The following is a 21,624-nucleotide window of genomic DNA, read 5'->3' as shown; positions in this document are numbered from 1 at the left end:
AAACCATCGACCCCCGTCAGCCGGACCTCTTCCGTGTGAAACCACCGTCAGATAAAACCACAGTCAAATAAAACCACCGTCAGATATAAACACCGTCAGATATAAACACCATCAGATAAAACCACCATCAGATAAAACCACCGTCAGATATAAACACCATCAGATAAAACCACCGTCAGATATAAACACCGTCAGATAAAACCACCGTCAGATATAAACACCGTCAGATATAAACACCGTCAGATAAAACCACCGTCAGATAAAACCACCGTCAGATATAAACACCATCAGATAAAACCACCATCAGATAAAACCACCGTCAGATATAAACACCGTCAGATAAAACCACCGTCAGATAAAACCACCGTCAGATAAAACCACCGTCAGATAAAACCACAGTCAAATAAAACCACCATCAGATATAAACACCGTCAGATAAAACCACCGTCAGATAAAACCACCGTCAGATAAAACCACCGTCAGATAAAACCACAGTCAAATAAAACCACCATCAGATAAAACCACCGTCAGATAAAACCACCGTCAGATAAAACCACCATCAGATATAAACACCGTCAGATAAAACCACCGTCAGATATAAACACCATCAGATAAAACCACCGTCAGATATAAACACCGTCAGATAAAACCACCGTCAGATATAAACGACCGTCAGATAAAACCACCATCAGATATAAACACCATCAGATAAAACCACCGTCAGATATAAACACCATCAGATAAAACCACCGTCAGATAAAACCACCGTCAGATAAAACCACCGTCAGATAAAACCACCGTCAGATATAAACACCGTCAGATAAAACCACCGTCAGATAAAACCACCATCAGATATAAACACCATCAGATAAAACCACCGTCAGATAAAACCACCGTCAGATAAAACCACCGTCAGATATAAACACCGTCAGATAAAACCACCGTCAGATAAAACCACCATCAGATATAAACACCATCAGATAAAACCACCGTCAGATAAAACCACCGTCAGATATAAACGACCGTCAGATGGAAACACCGTCAGATATAAACACCGTCAGATATAAACACCGTCAGATAAAACCACCGTCAGATATAAACGACCGTCAGATGGAAACACCGTCAGATATAAACACCGTCAGATGTAATGTATGTACAATGCTTAAATATTTGAATTAATTGAAGTAAAAAGTACAACATTTACTCGAGCATTAACTCTAAACTGTACTTAAATAGAGTATAAATGTCCTTGTGTCAGCGACAGAAAGTCCCGGATGTTCCTCAAAGGAGGAACACGTGAGCTGTGACGCGTCCAGCACCGCCCCCTGCCGCCCGGACGGACTCACTGCGCGGTGTCCACGCCCCCTCCGCGCCGCCAGGGGGCGGTGCAGCGGAGATAAAGCAGAAGAAGAGGAGCTCCGTCCAGGCTCTTCCTCTTCCCTCCGCGGCCTCAGAGGTAAGAGACCCGTCCTCTCTCTCCACGACGACAATCTAGCTTAAATCTGAACTAATTCATGTCCATCCCGCTTTCTTAACTTGTCGAGCTTCATTAAAAACATTTGAAGATCTCGGCTGTTGTTGAATTTTTGCGTTTGAACGCGGGACTTGTGTTTTAGTGCGGTCTTTCTGCGGATGCCGGTTTGGATGCTATCACGTTAGCTCTCCGCCATGTTGGCTCACTACCTGCTTCACGTGTCCACGCTGCTACTGTAGTTCTGCCGGTTGAGTCATTATGTTTAGTTAATCAAACCGCTCTCTGATCTTCCAGATATCTGAAAATGGTCCGCTACTCTCTGGACCCCGAGAACCCGACCAAGTGTGAGTATCCCCGGGTCGACTGTTCGTGTTTACCGGCTAGCTTCTGTTAGCATTGTGGCTGTGATGATGTCTTAGGACACCTTTGAATTACGCATGAAAATGACTATTAAAGATCTGAGCTTCTTGAAGTTTAAATGTGTTTTAAAGAGTGAAAGTTCTGCAGTAATTGGAGGGTCTTTATTTTTACAGCATGCAAGTCGAGGGGATCGAACCTGCGAGTTCACTTCAAGGTAAGAACAACATTAAGGACGCGTTTACTGAACTGTTAGTAGCTCAGGGCTCACGGCCGTGATGATTATTTAGGACACCTTTGATTCTACTTGAAGATACAATATGATATCTGAGCCGTGCGTCACTAAAACTAATCAAATGTGATTTATAAGAGGAAGTAGTGTTAGTTTGTAATTGATCCAGACTAAAGAATATGTAAGTAGAGGATTAATTGACGTTAAACGTTGTTTTCCCCGCCAGAACACCCGTGAGACGGCCCAGGCCATCAAAGGGATGCACATCCGCAAGGCCAACAAGTACCTGCGGGACGTCGTCGTGAAGCACCAGTGCGTCCCCTTCCGCCGCTACAACGGCGGCGTGGGCCGCTGCGCTCAGGTGGGACGTCGGGCCGCCGGCACGCGGGTCAGAGGGGGGCCGCTCAGGTCTGATCAGCTGTTCTTGTCTCCAGGCCAAACAGTTCGGGTGGACTCAGGGACGGTGGCCCAAGAAGAGCGCCGAGTTCCTCCTCCACATGCTGAAGAACGCCGAGAGCAACGCAGAGCTGAAGGTACCTGAACGCACCGCCTGCCCATCACTAATTGATCGGAGCTGGAGGTGCCTGAACGCACCGCCTGCCCATCACTTATTGATCGGAGCTGGAGGTGCCTGAACGCACCGCCTGCCCATCACTTATTGATCGGAGCTGGAGGTACCTGAACGCACCGCCTGCCCATCACTTATTGATCGGAGCTGGAGGTGCCTGAACACCCACACCAGTTAAATACACCTATGTATCTATATCTCTCTCTCTAGTGGTAGAGACAGCAGTGATGAGTATTTAGGACACCTTTGATTCTACATGAAGATTAAAGATGAAATCTGAGCTGTCTGATAAATGATGAATAATAAACCTTCACCTGGACTTATTGTTGACGTGTAACTTTGGCTCAATTTTCACATCTTAATATCATTTGTCCTCCGTGTCCGTCCCCTCCCCGGTGTCTCCGTGTGACGTGTCCCAGGGTCTGGACGTAGACTCCCTGGTCATCGAGCACATCCAGGTGAACAAGGCGCCTAAGATGAGGCGGCGCACGTACCGCGCTCACGGGCGCATCAACCCGTACATGAGCTCCCCGTGTCACATCGAGATGATCCTCACGGAGAAGGAGCAGATCGTCCCCAAGCCGGAGGAGGAGGTGGCCCAGAAGAAGAAGGTGTGTGGGGGAGGGGCCTGTGGGCCGGGGGAGGGGCCTGTGCTGGCGGATGACTCACGTGTCCTTCTCTGTTGTGCAGGTTTCTCAGAAGAAGCTGAAGAAGCAGAAGCTGATGGCCCGCGAGTAAAAACCAATAAAACGAGACTTGTGATGAACAATAACGTCTGATTGTTGACTGACACTTCATGAGCGATGACATCACTCCCTGTCGGTGATGATTATCGTATTCCCATAAATGTGATGAGTATATATTCAGCTATCAGTCTGGTTCCATGGAGACATAAAGAAACATGAAGTAGTACCTCTGATTGTTAAATTCACCCATTTCTCTAATTCAGGACGTTTCTTCAATACAAGTGATCAGAATCTGATCCGCGGCTGTCGCTCAAGAGTAGAATAAACAAGTCAATCGCTGACCGACTTACAGGAAAGTTGTAGACTGTTTTAGTTGCTTTTAATGAACGGAGGGAATTAATGTTCCTCTGGAAATTTACCCTAAAGGCTCATTTAGAATATTTAACACCCACAAATCTCTCGCTGTGTCTAATTCTAAATATCTACAGTTAATGTCATTTATCTGACGCGACTTACACTTTAAACCCACGGCCTCTTCACATTTGACCCGGGGAGCAATTGGGGGTCAGGTGTCTTCCTCAGGGACACTTTGACTTAAGACATGGGGGCGGCCGGGACTCGAACCTCCAACCTTCCGGATCACCTCACGTGGACGGACGAGTGGCTGCAGGGTTTGCCGGTCTGACACCATGGATGATGCAAACGCTTCCTGTGGAAAAATATACGGTTACACGGGAAAATCCCAGTGGACTCGAGTCCAGACGTGATATTCTGTGGAGTCACTGCTGACAAGCAGTGTTTTGCCAGAGTTCGATCCAGTGGTGGTCTATATTTTTGTAGTGAGTATACTGACTGTTGACGGGACGGAGACGTGAGGACAATGTGTCCGTCAGTAAGCGAGGATCTATAGTTTTATAGGCCGCCCACGTGACTTCAGACGGGGTGAATTTATGAGGGACACTTGGAGCGTTCTGTCACGACGCTGCTGCTACGTATCACCGCGCTTTAGTTGGCGGGTAAATCCTTGACTTTTCATCCTTGACGCAGAATCCCTGCGTACCACGTAGACACACCGCTGGTTAGATCTCATCCACCCAGAGCGCGGCTGTAAGGGGCCTGAACGCGTCGCCTCGAGCACAACAGAACCTTTAACGTGATTACGGGTCAGGAGGGAACCCAGTGGTCTGCAGCGGATGATCTCGTCCACCTTTGGCCCCTGGAGGTGCTCCTATCATGCAGTCGTCCTTAAGAGGAAGACAAGGAGACAGTGTCTCACTTTACCCCACAGCCACCATTTTAAAAACGTCTCTTCAGGCTAATCTTCAGCTAGCACCAATCACATGGTTTAATATGTTATGTGTTCATCCACATGTATGACATCAATTCGTTAAAAGAAACTTTACTTTTACATACAAAAACCAGTTTTTGTGAAACCATACTTCCCACAGCATCAGCACCAACGTCTCCGTCCCGCTGAAAACATGGTCACATGACCACATGTCTCGCGTTACCCGCCTCGCCCCCCGTGGTGCAAATACCAAACCATGCGGGGAAAACACTAGTTTGATAAATCAATTTCATTTCCTTGACTTTAGCGATATGAATGTTTCTGAAGACGCTTACACACATTTATGAGAAGGGTGACGTGTTTAAGTTCTCTAGTAATTAATGGAGTATTTAACTATGATTAAATAGTATTGAAGCAATTAACTAGAGTAGCTTTAGTATTAAAGTAGTGTAATAATTCAATACATGAATTTATAGTATAAATACCTGGACTTTCGGCTGCAACTGAATGAACCCACAATCCTTTAGGTGTCTGAGGCAGAGGGTCAAAGGTCAAATGGCCATGATAAGAGCGGCACTCAGAAAGGTCCCACGTGACGCGTCGCTCAGTGATCGTGATGACGCATCCTGACCAGCGGGGGGCGCCGCCGGGCCTCAGAGTTCATCACCCTCACACGGAATATTCATTATTATATTATTACCAATATCACGAGGTGTCGCGAGGACAACAGGCTAATTCTATTTGAACCACGTCAATCATATTTATGGTCAACGTCCAAATAATCTGTTTCCATCCACAAATAATCATTTTATTCTCATTAACTGTTTATTTCACAAAACATTTACTGACATATTAAACATAACAACAACAAAACACTGACAATAACTTTTACAATCAACAGATTATTTTATAATTTATAATATTTTGTAGGTCATTATATTTTAAATCATTTTATAAGTCAATGCTGTTATTTGCTTTTCTTAATTTAGATTTTCATACCAACATCTCGTGACTTATAATTTATGTATATAATTATTACATATATATAAAACTAATGTATATATATATATATAAATATGTATTACGTGTCATTTAGCTGGCGCTTTTATCAACAGCGACTTACAATAAATGCATTTCAACCATAAGGACACAAACAAGAAAGTGAAATTTCCTTAAATAAGCCAATTTACAATTTGCTCTAAGTGCCATTATAAGTGTAATTTAAGTGCTACAATTTGTTAGTCTTTTGTGTATATATAGTAATGAATGGGTGCATAATAACACATTAATACATAGTTTGATCTACAACAATGCTTCATAATTTATGAGATGATCTTATTTAAGTAATAATGACTCCAGATGTTTAATTAAAAACACAGCACTGCTCCCAAATGTATATTCCAGGAATAGATGTGTGCTGATAGTGTATTTGTATGCGTATAAATAAAGATGATTGATGGGATCTCAGTGAGAAACTTCATTGTTGAACCATTTAAAAAACAATAACAAAATAATCAGAATCCGCTGACGGTGCGTTCGGGGTCTTTGAATTATTCTTTCTTTGTTCATTTTATTTAAAATCACACGTTAAATATATGAATTAGAGCGAATGAATCGTTGGATTAAAGAGACGTTCAGCCTCAGAAATAAAAGATGAGTAAAGGAGAAAAGTCTCTCCCGATGTTTCGCCTCTTTTCAAATTCGGATTTCAAACAAATCCAGATTAAAGAATTAAAAAGAGCTAAAGAAAAAACGAAAAGGTAAAAAGCAGCCGATGACTGTCGGTCACGTGACCTCCGTCCGTCTCACGTGACATCCCCCATGATGCACCACAACTTCATAAATACTTTAGTTCAGCTTCAAAGTTAATGGTTCAATTGAATATATGGTGAATATTAATCTGACATTTTGCAAATAAATAATAAACAAATACAAAAGTACGGAGTGTTTTCTGTTAAATAATCGAATCCTTGTGAGACTCTTTGATTATGAAATCAGATTTTGTCAAACATCCATATAAATATGATGGAAGTTGGGAAGTCGCCCCCTACTGGCCCGGCGCTGCGATCAACGCGTACGCTGACGATGCCGCCAGTTACTTTACATGAGGAACATCAATTAGGATAGTTGGGACAGATATAATGTCAAATTTAAGAAATATTGAAATTGTTTTTTAGTCAGATCTTACACCCTTGGAGTTAATTAATGTGTCACAATATTTAAACAACACATTTATTTTACTCAACACTAAATAATACATCATTTAAATCATAATCTTGTAACTGCATCACGTGCTCATTGAAACAGCAAAACATCTTCTGACTTTAAAATCCACTTTCTTCCTTTTTCTAAAGTTTATTTGACGTCAAATATTTCTTCTTCGATGGTGGCTCATCTGACAAATCGGAGCCGAGCCAATCAGGAGGCTCCCCGAAATCCAACGTGTGACGTAACCGTGCGCTGAGCCAATCAGGGCCTCCTCTAAAGTTTGTCCGGAGAGCTAATAGACAGAACACGTGATCGTGTTTTATTATCTCTCACAAGTTGTTCAGCTCCACATCTGTGCGCGTCCCGTGCTCGTCTGGACCTGGACCCGGACCCGGATCCCCTCCCTGCCGGTCTACTCCTTCATCTCAACTTTTGGGCTTTTCCTCTGAGATGGACTTTGCCTGTGAGTCCAGAGCGCAGCGGGTCCCGGTTTAGTTCTAGTCGGACCCAGAAGCGGTAATGTTGGCGGTGGGTCCGATGGACGGGTCCCGACAGAGCGCCTTCCTCCTCAGCACCCCCCCGCTGGCGGCTCTGCACAGCATGGCCGAGATGAAGACCCCGCTGTACCCGGCCTACCCGCTCTCCTCCTCCGGACCCACCTGCTCCACCTCTCCGAACCCGGGCGGCATGGCCGGGTCCTCCTCCCCGGGGATCAAGAGCTCCTCGGGTCCGTCCTCGGGGCTCAGTTCCCCGCAGCAGTGCTCTTCCGCGACCCCGCACGGGATCAACGACATCCTCAGCCGGCCCCCCGCGGCGCTCCCCGGGGGGCCGGCGGGGCTCCTGTCCGGTCTTCCCCGGTTCGGCAGCCTCAGCCCGCCGCCTCACGGACTTTACTTCGGCCCCGGCGGCGCGGCGGTGGCCGTGGCCCGGTACCCGAAGCCCCTCGCGGACCTGCCTGGCCGGACGCCGATCTTCTGGCCGGGAGTGATGCAGAGCCCCCCCCCCTGGAGGGACGCGCGCTTCGCGTGCTCCCCGCGTGAGTCTTTATCGTTTAAAAAGCAGCTTGAAGGGTCGTTCGCGTCCTCCGGTGCGCACGCGGCTCTAACCCTGCGCGTTGCCATGGTTACAGATCAGAACTCCATCCTCCTGGACAAGGACGGGAAGAGGAAGCACACGCGGCCCACCTTCTCCGGGCAGCAGATCTTCGCGCTGGAGAAAACCTTCGAGCAGACCAAGTACCTCGCGGGCCCCGAGCGCGCGCGGCTCGCGTACTCCCTGGGAATGACGGAGAGCCAGGTGAAGGTGAGCACGCGCGCTACCGACGCCCAATTTAGACCAAAAAAACACCACGTTATTTTATTGCGAAGCCATTGTGCACGACCCGCATTTCCTCTCATAACTTCCCAGAATTCATAGGGTGAATTATGTATCTTTACAGTATTTTGTGCCGCGCATTGTTTCATTTTTTTAATGTTTAAAATGAGGTTGATAAATCTAGTTACTATTATTATAATTGTTGGAGTTGTTTTCTATAATTCTTATAATTACTGTAATTGTTGTTGTTTTTATATAAACTGTTACATTAAATTACTGTGTTATTATCTGATTAATTAAATGATTAAACCTTAATTTAACCAGGAAATCATTATATATGTACTTGTATTTAACAATAATATTGATAATAATAATAATAATAATAATAATAGTGAGCACCCGTGTTTGATTTCCGCTTCATCGACCAAATATTCATTAATAACCTCCGGTTTTATTTTGTCTCATGGTGCGTGTGCGTGTGCGCGCGTGCCGCAGGTCTGGTTCCAGAACCGACGGACGAAGTGGAGGAAAAAGCACGCGGCGGAGATGGCCACGGCGAAGAAGAAGCAGGACTCGGAGACCGAGCGGCTCAAGAGCACTTCGGACAACGAGGACGAGGACGAGGACTACAACAAGCCGCTGGACCCGGACTCCGACGACGAGAAGATCTCCCAGCTGCTGAAGAAGCACAAACCGGGTCCGGGGCCGCTGCTGCACACGTCGGAGAACGACAGCGCGTAACCCCCCCGCTGCCCCCCTGCTGCCCCCCGCTCCCCCCTGCTGCCCCCCTGCTGCCCCCCGCTCCCCGACCTCCTGCTGCTCCCCGACCTCCTGCTGCTCCTCGACCTCCTGCTGCTCCTCGACCTCCTGCTGCTCCTCGTCCCCTTTTTACGGATCTCACGAACTGCGCGAGTCGAACGTTTCCACAGATCTTCTGGTTTCGGTTCTTTTCTTGTTGACTTCCGGTGGGACCGGAGCTGTAAATAGAACCGGGAGTCGTGTCCGGTAGAAACGAGTCTTTAACGTGAAAAACAGATTTTGTACAGACGCGCTGGTCTCAGATCGGCGGAAACTTCCTTCTCCTTTTGGATTTACAGATATTTAACCTTACCTGGTCCGTGAAGGCCTCTCCCGTCGGCCTTAAACGCACCACACGCACCTGTACATCCCCTTCTTATTTATCTGTCTCAAGTTGTTTGATGGCGGGTTCATGTAATGCACTTTTATTTAATAAAAACCACATGAAGCTTGTTGTGTTCAGCCGAAACATTAATGATGAATTAATACACCTGGTTAATAAGAGACCTGTTTAATTAATACAGCTCGTTAATAAGAGACCTGTTTAATTAATACAGCTCGTTAATAAGAGACGTGTAATTAGTGAGTGACGTCACTAATTCATGGTCCATTTAATAGTTTGATACGTCATTGATTCAGACTTAACATTTATATATTTCCTGCTGTTATTTCATAAGCTTTCATTTGTATTATCCTTATGATTACTGTTATTAATGCTATTATTTAATTATTTAACATTAGTTAAAACGTTTAAACATTTTGGACTCGATTTTAACAAAAAAGGTTAAAAGTCAAAGAAAGAAATCTTTGCTGGAAGAAGAAATCGGCCGCGTGTTCATGAAACATTGAAAATGATCCGCTTCACGTTTCATCAGCACCTCGTTTTTCCCTCAGATTGAAAGTCACTGAAGCGCTTTGAGCATCTTTAATTTATCACACGAGGACCCGGATGTCACGTGTCTCATCATCAAGTCACAAGAATGTAATGAAAACAACATAAATCACAAGTGTTTCACTTTGACAAACCACAAAGAAATCGTTAGCAAACCAAACTATTTGTGCCCTTAAAATCTAAATATTAATATTCTATTCTGTTAAAGTTCCGGTTTTTCCCTTTAAACAAAAAGTCATTTTTAAAACGAAATAATTAATTTGAGATATTTGATGAACCTCTTATGAACAAATTGTTACAAAAAAAAATAAAATAAATATTAAAAGACTTATTTTGCAGGTTAGATTGAACAGATTTAATTGACGTAATTCGTCATTTTCAGAATCACGTAATTGTATTTCTCTTAAATATAACAACATATTATTAATGAACATTCAGACCTTTTTTCATTTGATATTTTTTCAACTTAACTTTGATGTTTTATTTATTGTCGATTTCATCAAATAATGGATTCTAAATATGTGTAAATAACATTACAACACAGATTGAATGCAAACAAAAATAATAATCATCTGTCATTAAATGAGGACGTGTACTCTGAAACCTCCATCCCGCGTTGGGAACCTCCACCCTGAAGGAGCAGCGGCAGAAAAAAACACTGGTGGGTTTAATAAAAGATTAAAGAAAATAAAAACGTTTCATGTGAAAAATAAGCTGCAGCTGTTGGATAGTAAATCAATTAGTTAGTTTAATTATTATTAAACATTTAAATACCAATAATCAAATTTATAGTCAGGTTTTCTGTACACACAGGATGTCATTTGTATTGGAAATAAAAGTATACAATATAAAACTGATTCATTTCATTTTTGATGATGACTAAATTAAATCATAATGAGAAAATATAATGAGAAAAGTAAACATATTAATATGATCAAAATGTGTCAATAAATATGATCACATTGTTATTAATAATATTTACAGTTGTGTCTCAATTATTTAATTTAAAACCAAACAGGAGACTTTATCATGTTTGAATAATAACGATAATAATAATTATAATGTAAAAAATAAGTTAATAAGTTAAGGTACAAGCTGGTCGGCCGACGGAGGTCCAGGTGGAGTAAACAAGCACTCTGAGGTCTCTTTATTAAATGTCCTCCAGGTGTGATGAACATCAACACCCCCCCTCCTCCTCCCACTGTCCCACAACACTGCTGGTCAGCCTCCTCCTGCTCCTGGAGGACAAGAGGAGGTCTGATCTCCTGAAGGAGGAGGTCTGATCTCCTGAAGGAGGAGAGGAGGTCTGATGTCCTGAAGGAGGAGAGGAGGAGGTCTGATCTCCTGAAGGAGGAGAGGAGGAGGTCTGATCCCCTGAAGGAGGAGAGGAGGAGGTCTGATTTGAAATATTTATGTTAAAAAGTCAACAGGCTTTAGTGTAATAATCGGGTTAAAGGTTAGTGGGTTATCTGTTAGCGTCTCCAACCGTTAGCTTCTCCAGCTATTAGCAACTCCATCTGTTAGCGTCTCTAGCTGAAAGTGACTCCACCTGTTAGCGTCTCCACCTGTTAGTGACTCCACCTGTTAGCTTCTCCACCTGTTGACTGAGCCTTTGATAGCTGCTGTGACTAATGCTCCTAAAGAGCCCATTGTGAGTCCTCCATGTTCTACAAGGGGTGGAGGGGGGCTGTTATCTCCGCCTGCAGGCCTGAGATAACAGCCTACTATTAGGAGCCAGAGGGCCTCTGGCTCCTCCTCCCCCTCCTCCTCTCCCCCTCCTCCTCCCCCTCCTCCCCCTCTCCTGTAGGAGGATGTGTGATCTCTTTCTTCAGAGATGGCTGGATTTGAATTGTCAAACATATTTCCTCCTAACCCTCTTTCCTCACCACCTTTCCTTGACCTCTGTGGAAAACGTCATAGGGTCAAGGAAAGGTGGTTAGGAGAGTTCATGAGGAGTTAGGAAAAGACAAGGCGGTATTTAGGGAATCGACTCTCGCTAAGCTATGTAGATGTGATGGACGGAGACTCATGAAGCATCTTAGATGCCTTCATGTGTTGTTACAGTCATGCAACGATACATCACTATTCAAATATTGCCGCCGCAAGGAATTGTGGGATAGATAATATATTTTCCTTTGGTCCAGTGGTTCCTTTGCTAAAGGAGCTGAATAAGGAAGCAAAGTAGCACCTTTTCCTTAGCATCCTCAGTGAGGAACCTTCCTGAGCAGAAAGGACGCTTCCAATCCAGCCTCAATGTCCTCTGATGAATGCTCCAACAACCCCGTCAATGCAGAGTGAAATGCAACGTACTTCATACTGTACTACATCTCAGAGGTACATGTAGTACTGTATGCAGTACCAAGTCTCAGGGGTACACATACTACTTTATATTGTTTCAGAATACGTAATACTGACTGAAAGGAAACTTTCATAAATGTTGAAACCCCGCCTCCTTCTGCACCGCCACACATCTGACCAATCGCAGCGTTTGGGGGCGTGGTCTGAGGGGCAGAGCAGTGATTAATCACGGCTGCAGTCGGTCGTGGCCTCATGGAGGATGGATGCTGGTGGAGGTGTGAGGGTGGGGGCGGGGCTAGGTAATGACAGAATGAGCCACTTCAGTAGACTCAGGCAATGGAACTGCCCCCCCCCCCCCCCCCCCCCCGAGTCCTTTGTTGCTAACATAACCTGTTAACACGAATCACAGAGCAGCAATAATAACCTCTTCAATCATATCCTAAAAGTCACGTGTCACGGAAACTCGCCCTCATTCATCTCTATGCAAATATGCAGGAGGGGGGGGGGGGGGGGGGCGAGGGGGGGGGGGGGGGCATATAAAAACAGTAAGTATGGACAGTCGGCACAAACGTAAGGAGGTGATAAACAATAGAGACGGATTGACTTCCTGATGAGGACACTGCAGGAATGAAGTACTTTGTGTAGTACTTTCATCATATGAATCACTACAAATAAACAACACACACAGAGACACATCACCTCCTCATAGAGACACTTCACCTCCTCATAGAGACACTTCACCTCCTCATAGAGACACTTCACCTCCTCATAGAGACACATCACCTCCTCATAGAGACACATCACCTCCTCATAGAGACATATCAGCTCCTCACAGAGACACATCACCTCCTCACAGAGACACATCACCTCCTCATAGAGACATATCAGCTCCTCATAGAGACACTTCACCTCCTCATAGAGACACTTCACCTCCTCATAGAGACACATCACCTCCTCATAGAGACATATCACCTCCTCACAGAGACACATCACCTCCTCACAGAGACACATCACCTCCTCATAGAGACACTTCACCTCCTCCTCATAGAGACACTTCACCTCCTCATAGAGACACATCACCTCCTCATAGAGACACTTCACCTCCTCATAGAGACACTTCACCTCCTCATAGAGACACATCACCTCCTCATAGAGACACTTCACCTCCTCATAGAGACACATCACCTCCTCATAGAGACATATCACCTCCTCACAGAGACACATCACCTCCTCACAGAGACACATCACCTCCTCATAGAGACACATCACCTCCTCATAGAGACACATCACCTCCTCATAGAGACATATCAGCTCCTCACAGAGACACATCAGCTCCTCACAGAGACACATCACCTCCTCATAGAGACACATCACCTCCTCATAGAGACATATCAGCTCCTCACAGAGACACATCACCTCCTCACAGAGACATATCACCTCCTCATAGAGACACTTCACCTCCTCATAGAGACACTTCACCTCCTCATAGAGACACATCACCTCCTCATAGAGACACATCACCTCCTCATAGAGACACATCACCTCCTCATAGAGACATATCAGCTCCTCACAGAGACATATCAGCTCCTCACAGAGACACATCAGCTCCTCACAGAGACACATCACCTTCTCATAGAGACACATCACCTCCTCATAGAGACACATCACCTCCTCACAGAGACATATCACCTCCTCATAGAGACACATCACCTCCTCATAGAGACATATCACCTCCTCACAGAGACACATCACCTCCTCACAGAGACACATCACCTCCTCATAGAGACACATCACCTCCTCATAGAGACACTTCACCTCCTCATAGAGACACATCACCTCCTCATAGAGACACATCACCTCCTCACAGAGACACATCACCTCCTCATAGAGACACATCACCTCCTCATGGAGACACATCACCTCCTCATAGAGACATATCAGCTCCTCACAGAGACACATCACCTCCTCATAGAGACACATCACCTCCTCATAGAGACACATCACCTCCTCACAGAGACATATCACCTCCTCACAGAGACACATCACCTCCTCATAGAGACACATCACCTCCTCACAGAGACACATCACCTCCTCATAGAGACACATCACCTCCTCATAGAGACACATCACCTCCTCATAGAGACATATCAGCTCCTCACAGAGACACATCACCTCCTCACAGAGACACATCACCTCCTCATAGAGACACATCACCTCCTCATAGAGACACATCACCTCCTCATAGAGACACATCACCTCCTCACAGAGACACATCACCTCCTCATAGAGACACATCACCTCCTCATAGAGACACATCACCTCCTCACAGAGACACATTACCTCCTCACAGAGACACATCACCTCCTCATAGAGACACATCACCTCCTCACAGAGACACATCACCTCCTCATAGAGACACATCACCTCCTCACAGAGACACATCACCTCCTCACAGAGACACATCACCTCCTCACAGAGACATGTGGCGATAACCCCGCCCCCTGGTCATGTGTAATCCGGCGGTTTTTCAGTCGGTGTATTTTTCTCTTTTATGGACACATTAATTTCCCGCGGATCATTAACCTCCTCACGGATCCCTGTTTTGATGAATGCTCGTCCAATGCGTCCCATGATGAACAGGGACCCCCCCCCCCCCCATGTGTCCGTCACTCCATTACAGAGGAGGGCTCACTTACTGCAGAGAGCATGTGACACGTGTGAGCATCTGAGGAAACAACATTAAATGAAGCGCGCCTCCTCATCCTTCATCACTGAGCGATGCCGCAGGAGGAAGTGGCTTCGATTAACAAAAGGTCAAACGGGGTCAAGTTATTGTTTGGCTCCAACATCTCATTACCAGTCTAGTTCTTAAGTTAAGGCCAAATAAAATATGGTACATAATATTTGTCCATAGTCTCTTAAAACTGACTTCATTTGGTTTTTAACCCTCTTAGACTTTAAACAGTCTAAACTGAGTAAATATCAACACTTATTATAAAGAATATTAACAGAAAATATGAAGAATGCATCATCTCTAAAACATTTGTTCTAATCTAAAAGTACTGTAAAAAATAGATACAGGTGAATAAAAGGAATTTCAATTAGAGATTAGTATAGTTCACATAGTAAAACCCTTTCATTGGTTCGTCCTGACACTAACAGCCAATCCAACTCCATTCTCAGGTAGAGGGGCGGGGCTTATGCGGCCGGTTCAGGTTGAGTGGACCCGGAGAGAGCAAGTGAACAGGTGCTGGTGTAGGACGGCGACGTGTTGGTGACCTGCAGGAGGAGACGGACGTTTGTGACTGACAGCGTCGGCCTCAAAGCCTGCTGTCCGTCAGCAGCTTCCGCTCAGCGCTGGACGGGTTCTGTGAGTACTGACGACCTCGTACGTCCACGTTTAGGCCTCTACGGCCCGAGCTACCACGCAGGCTGCTGCTGGTCATGTGTGTGAGAACGTGGGGACGTAATATATTCATGTTCACGTATAATAAAAGCCAACGTTTTTATTTTGTTAAATGCATTTGATGTCTGTTTGCTATGTTGAAGTGCAGAAGGTTCTGGTCAGCGCTCGTTAAACGGAACATGTTGAACTTCGCTCTCATCATTAACGTCTGTGTTTGAAGTGACAACGTTCAGCAGGACGTTCTCAAACCACGTCTTTTAGGGACACGGTGGGGCTCCTCTTCAGACTGTGGGTCGCGCAGGGTAACGTTAGAGGATTAGCCTAGCAGCTAGCTTAGCCTAGCAGCTAGCTTAGCTAGTAGTGGACAAAGTGGTCTGTTTGCCACTCACCCCCCCCTCCTGTTAGACAACAATGTCCCCACATTTAGGCAGGACGTCTTCAAACCACTGTCTTTTAGGGACACGGTGGTGGTGCAGGGGTAGCCTAGCAGCTAGCATAGCATCTAGCAACATGTTCTGGGCACATCAGTCCTAAAGTGCGTTTGTCACTCTTCTGTTGAAGTTTGTTTTACTTCCACTGCTAAAAGTTCTCGCTCTCTGCGTCTCACTGACTGCAGCACGTGGCGGCTTCAGGGGTCAGGGGTCAATGCACACCGGAAGGAAAAAGTATTATATAAATATTTTATTGCATTATCTTAGCCACAATAATCACACGTTACCGTTGACAGCCATCGAGCTGCAGTGGGGGGTTATGGTTGGAAAGATGGGAAAGAGAACCAGAACTTTGGAGCCTGATTACAGGTTCTTTTACTCGCAGTCGTCATGACGGAGCCTGAAGTTCGGACTTCTGTCTGGCGCCATCTCGTGTGTTTTTAGCCAACAGTAACCAGGAAATGAGGACATCTTATAGATGTTTGATGATCCAGAGGCCTGTCAGTGAAGCACTGGAGCCTTAAAGACGAGTGTCCTCATTAGGAACCGCTGCAGGAGCCATGTTGTTTTAGGTAACATGGGTGACATGACAAGAACCTGATAAGTGCTTCCAGAGCCACGTCCCAAACCACGGGAAAGCGCATCCCTATTTAAATCCTTCTGCTCTTTGTTTCTCTTCCATGACATGACCTTGTGGTCTCTGACGGACAGGCGGAGGGAGGCGGGCTCACCGATCCGACCGCTGTTTGCTTTATCGACCGCCCGGCAGACGCGCCGCTGCTGCTCCGTCGGCTTAAATGGCTTCTCATCTTTTATTGGCAGGCCGGTGACGGGCGGCTCTCGCCCCGGCTCTTTGCGCTTTAACGGCTCGGGGGGTCGCCGCGTGTTTTACTGGCTCCAGTAAAATGACACAAAGTGAAAGGCAACGAGAGGCCGGCTGAGCTCAGCAGAAACCGGCCGAGGGTTCAGGGGGCGGAGCTTCCGCCTCTCAGTAAGACGTATTCTTTCATATTCATTCATATTCATTCATTCATATTCATTCATATTCATTCATCCATATCGTTGAGGTAAACCTCTGGATTCAGATTGGATCACAACAAAGTAGAACTTTTTTGCTGGATTTGGTTTGAAAAAGTCCAACAAATCCCCAAAAGTATTTTAAATGTTATTCATTTACTTTAATAAAGTAAGCTGTTTAGCTGTTAGCTTTTAGCAGTTTCTAGCTCTTTTACATAACTTTATTTAGCCCGACGTTAGCGATCATCTAAGGGGGCGGGGCAGAGATGGGCGTGGTCGAGGCGTGTGGCGTCTGACTCATTGATTATGGAGACGTCTCCTCCGATGACCCGGCTGTATTAATGTCGTACTTCACACCAGAATTCTTCTTTGAGTGGAAGCTGAGCTTTGTGAAGATTGAATTAACTGCGCTACGATGCTAATGCGGCCGTGACCTTGTGTGGGCTGATGACTTCTGACCTTTGAACTTTGGGGGGGGAGGAGCCTGGTCATCGGGGGGGGGGGGGGGGGGGGGGAGATACTCTCCCCTCTGTCCAATCATTCGCCGCTGGGATCGATAGATCCTCCAAGGTCACGTCATAAGTATGTCGTAAGAAGCATTTGGGATATTAGCGCTGAGAGCAACGGGTTCATGGTCCCGGCTCCGATCAATACGCGCCGGTATTGATAAGGCTGGATGTAAGTGATTGGACCGACGGCACCATTGTTGAACCACAAACCCATTCAGCCTGCGGAGTCCTGGTTCACCCTCTGGGGACAAAGACGGGCGCGCTGCTTCCACTGTGCATGACAACATGTGACGTCGTCATGGAAACGTAATTACACCTCGCTGAGCCCTCAGTGTGTAGACGTAGCACATGTCGCTAACGCTGCGCAGCTAGGAATTTGCAGAGGGGGAGGAGACGCTGGTTAGCCATATGCTAAATGACACAACGTATTATAGCAACTTGCACAGCGTGTTGCATTATGGGTCGTCACAGCAGAGAAGCATCTGAGAGTGATGATGAAGCAGAATCTACTCTGTTTATTCATACAACTTTGAGCTGGTAGATGATCGCCTGGCGTCACAGCCACTGGTTTCCACCACACCCAGTGAGAGCAGCTGCAGCATACTGGGAGAGACCCACGACCCCCCCCCCCCCCCCCTCCTGGGAAACCAGCCGCTGACTGACACTCCCTGCACCATCACGCTGCTTTCCCAGGCTCGCCGTTTGCTTAGTGATGTCACTACTGTGTGTTGATGCTTCATTAGGGATGTCACCTGAAGCAGCCGGGGGGGCACCCGGGGGGGGGGGGGACACCCGGGGGGCACCTGGGGGGCACCAGAGGAGATATATAATAGTACTGTAACTCTTCCTGATGCAGACCCATCTACTCCACAGTACTCCAACATGTTTACTGTGGGGGGGCTACCCCCCCGCCCCCCCCAGACTGCTGATGTGTTTGTTTGTGAGTCAACAGGAGGAGCTGCCAGCAGTGATGCATGCTGGGTAACTGTCATGGTGGCTGGTTAAAGAGACCAACGCACACTTTAACACCGAAACCCGCTGTGAGACAAATCGTTGCAAATTGGTATTTTTCCACTTAAAAGGATTAGAGAGGCCCCTGTGTGGGGGGGGGGGTCCGAGGGACAAAGGGTCTCTGGGAGCAGCAGGCGGACCCCGTTAGGCTCCGCTCGCTGTCTCTGCTTCACCGGAGCACAAAGTTCTCTCATCTCAGAGCCATTGATCAACCAGCGAGACGCGATGCAATCGATCGATCGCTCGCCGATCAATCAGCTGTCTGATTGGTCAGTGAAGACATAAAGAAATGCAGCGAGTGAAGAGCCTCTGAGACGGATCTCCTAACGTTACAAACCAAATCTTAAAGCCCAGGTGAACGATAAGATCTGTCCAGGGTTTGTGTGAAATGTGGGCAATGCAGCTCAGAGTGATGCTACGCTAACAAATGTGGTACGCTAACACCCCCCCCACACCCACATAGTTCATTACTGCCCCTGACCTTTGACCCCAGCGACACAGCGCATCACTCAAACGGTGATAACTCGTCCCGATGGGTCTTTGTTCTGCACCAAGATGAATTCTGATGCAGAAATCAATGGAGACAAGTTTTACTGTTATGGGTCCTCGTGGTTCTGAGTTCTGTGGATCGATGGACTGACCCCCTCCCCCCCCCCCGATGGCTCAGGGCCAGTCTTCATGGAGGTTCTAACGAGGAGTCTAAATCACACCCTCCTCTGTACTGCTGATCCACGTCTCGTATTCCTTATATGCCACATATTAATTATTCTTTTAATTATTATGAGTCTTTCAAACAATTAGCAGTGAGAACATTGATTATTTAAATGATGTTTAAATCTATACACTCACATATCATCACTTTGAAAGACTATGATTCTGCTCAAAAAGGTACATTTTTAAAAATGATATGTAATAAATAAAGTGTGAGAATCAATGGGTGAAAGAGAGGTGGTTTAATATATTATATAGACAAGTATATATGTATATATATATATATATATATAATATGTAATATATATATATATATAATTAGACAGGACCATGTGGATCAGGGCCCACGGGAAGAAGAGCCTCTGTACGATGTCCGTCACGGCTCTGATAGATTAGTGTGACATTAAAACGGAAAGGCCTCGGGGAAGAACTGATGACCTTTGACCTCTGGCTGAGACCACAGAGCGACATGAAGGATCAGGTCGACAACCGTCTGATCTCTGCTTTTCTGTCCATGAACAAGATCTGGATCAATATTTCTTTGCAGGGATCGTAACGCTTTCCTATTCTACAAACATGTTGATACCTGTTTTCCATCAATTGAGAGGCAGACAGAGAGAGAGGTGCATTGTGGGTAGTGGACCCTACACACTTAATCAATCATTCCAACTCCTCTATGTGAGGGAGAACTACTTCTCCCACAATGCACTGATTAGTCGTCATGGAGACGAGGCGGTGGTCAAAGAGAAAATGAAGTGGTCAAGTGAAACCCGTATCCATGACAACGACCAATTATAATAAATCTACTATTCTGATGCCATAAACATTATATATATACGATTTGTTCAGAAAAACATAATTCTGCCTCAGAGACGCATCGTGTGCATCTGATTGTCATCAACGGGAGATAAAATCATTACTTCCAGCCATGTAAACTTCATTAGTATGAATATTCCTTCCTCGTCCCTTTGTGCTGTTTGTCTCCTGAATCTGTTAGATAATAATATAAATAAAAATAAATAAATAACCAGTTCATTCAATCATCATTAAATGTATCAATTCAGATGTTTTCAGCTCCATCTTTTATCTCCCAAACCGGCTGGTTCTTCTTCTGTGGTGTCTGAGGCGCAGTGGGGCGGCGTGGAGGTAGATGGTGGAAACATGCGAGTGACTACAATGTCCTCCGGAGGGAACGTCCTCTCCAAACAGCAGCCGGGCCGCGGGTTAATGACTCGTGTTCACCCCCCAACGGGCCCTCTGATAACAGGCCGCTTTCCACCAAGACGCTCGTCTGGCCGGAGCGAGGAATGTGAGGCATTGTGGGAGAAGCACCGATATTTATTCATGATAGACAGAAAGTAGTGGTGTGTTGGCTCAGGCTACTTCATTTACATTCTCTTATGGACTGTTTGCTCCGTCTGTCTCCAAATAGATGAACATGTCCTCCTCACTCCTCCTCCCTGTCACCCAGTCACCTCCCTGCAACAGGAAGGTCCAACGCTCCTAAACGCATCGCCTGTTGGGTTCAGTGTGTTCTCAGCAAAGCTCTCCTGGAGGTCCTGGAGGAGGAGACAAGGACACAAGGACACAAGCTCAGAGAGACAGAGAACAGGAGGAAATCAGAGAAATATATAAACATTCTAACCAGTCAAAGGAACAAGAAACCAGTCAAGAAACCAGTCAAAGGAACAAGAAACCAGTCAAGAAACCAGTCAAAGGAACAAGAAACCAGTCAAAGGAACAAGAAACCAGTCAAGAAACCAGTCAAAGGAACAAGAAACCAGTCAAGAAACCAGTCAAAGGAACAAGAAACCAGTCAAAGGAACAAGAAACCAGTCAAAGGAACAACAAGAAACCAGTCAAAGGAACAACAAGAAACCAGTCAAAGGAACAACAAGAAACCAGTCAAAGGAACAAGAAACCAGTCAAAGGAACAACAAGAAACCAGTCAAAGGAACAAGAAACCAGTCAAAGGAACAACAAGAAACCAGTCAAAGGAACAAGAAACCAGTCAAAGGAACAACAAGAAACCAGTCAAAGGAACAACAAGAAACCAGTCAAAGGAACAAGAAACCAGTCAAGAAACCAGTCAAAGGAACAAGAAACCAGTCAAGAAACCAGTCAAAGGAACAAGAAACCAGTCAAGAAACCAGTCAAAGGAACAAGAAACCAGTCAAAGGAACAAGAAACCAGTCAAAGGAACAACAAGAAACCAGTCAAAGGAACAACAAGAAACCAGTCAAAGGAACAAGAAGAAACCAGTCAAAGGAACAAGAAACCAGTCAAAGGAACAACAAGAAACCAGTCAAAGGAACAAGAAACCAGTCAAAGGAACAACAAGAAACCAGTCAAAGGAACAAGAAACCAGTCAAAGGAACAACAAGAAACCAGTCAAAGGAACAACAAGAAACCAGTCAAAGGAAC

The 21,624-nt window shown here is 45.7% G+C and overlaps 2 protein-coding genes and 3 non-coding genes across 5 annotated transcripts; all 5 read left to right on the top strand.

Moving 5' to 3' along the window:
- The first annotated feature begins 1,267 nt into the window (after positions 1-1,267).
- rpl17 (ribosomal protein L17) lies at positions 1,268-3,400 on the top strand. The gene is made up of 7 exons (XM_040169823.2): positions 1,268-1,456; positions 1,769-1,818; positions 2,008-2,048; positions 2,290-2,424; positions 2,498-2,596; positions 3,051-3,242; positions 3,322-3,400. Exons 2-7 carry the CDS (start codon positions 1,779-1,781, stop codon positions 3,367-3,369), a joined length of 555 nt encoding a protein of 184 aa, XP_040025757.1. The 5' UTR covers positions 1,268-1,456; positions 1,769-1,778; the 3' UTR covers positions 3,370-3,400.
- LOC120814753 (small nucleolar RNA SNORD58) lies at positions 1,874-1,941 on the top strand. Its single transcript, XR_005711392.1, has one exon. It is a non-coding gene; the product is annotated as a small nucleolar RNA SNORD58 (small nucleolar RNA).
- LOC120814755 (small nucleolar RNA SNORD58) lies at positions 2,102-2,167 on the top strand. Its single transcript, XR_005711394.1, has one exon. It is a non-coding gene; the product is annotated as a small nucleolar RNA SNORD58 (small nucleolar RNA).
- Positions 2,851-2,916, top strand: LOC120814754 (small nucleolar RNA SNORD58). Its single transcript, XR_005711393.1, has one exon. It is a non-coding gene; the product is annotated as a small nucleolar RNA SNORD58 (small nucleolar RNA).
- A 3,432-nt stretch (positions 3,401-6,832) lies between the features above and the next one.
- On the top strand, positions 6,833-9,377 carry nkx6.1 (NK6 homeobox 1). The gene is made up of 3 exons (XM_040169815.2): positions 6,833-7,849; positions 7,943-8,115; positions 8,623-9,377. Exons 1-3 carry the CDS (start codon positions 7,333-7,335, stop codon positions 8,866-8,868), a joined length of 936 nt encoding a protein of 311 aa, XP_040025749.2. The 5' UTR covers positions 6,833-7,332; the 3' UTR covers positions 8,869-9,377.
- The last annotated feature ends 12,247 nt before the right edge of the window (positions 9,378-21,624 follow it).

Source organism: Gasterosteus aculeatus, chromosome 14 (assembly GCF_964276395.1).
Source record: "Gasterosteus aculeatus chromosome 14, fGasAcu3.hap1.1, whole genome shotgun sequence".
Lineage (NCBI taxonomy): Eukaryota > Metazoa > Chordata > Actinopteri > Perciformes > Gasterosteidae > Gasterosteus > Gasterosteus aculeatus.
This window is presented reverse-complemented; position numbering and strand designations above follow the sequence as displayed.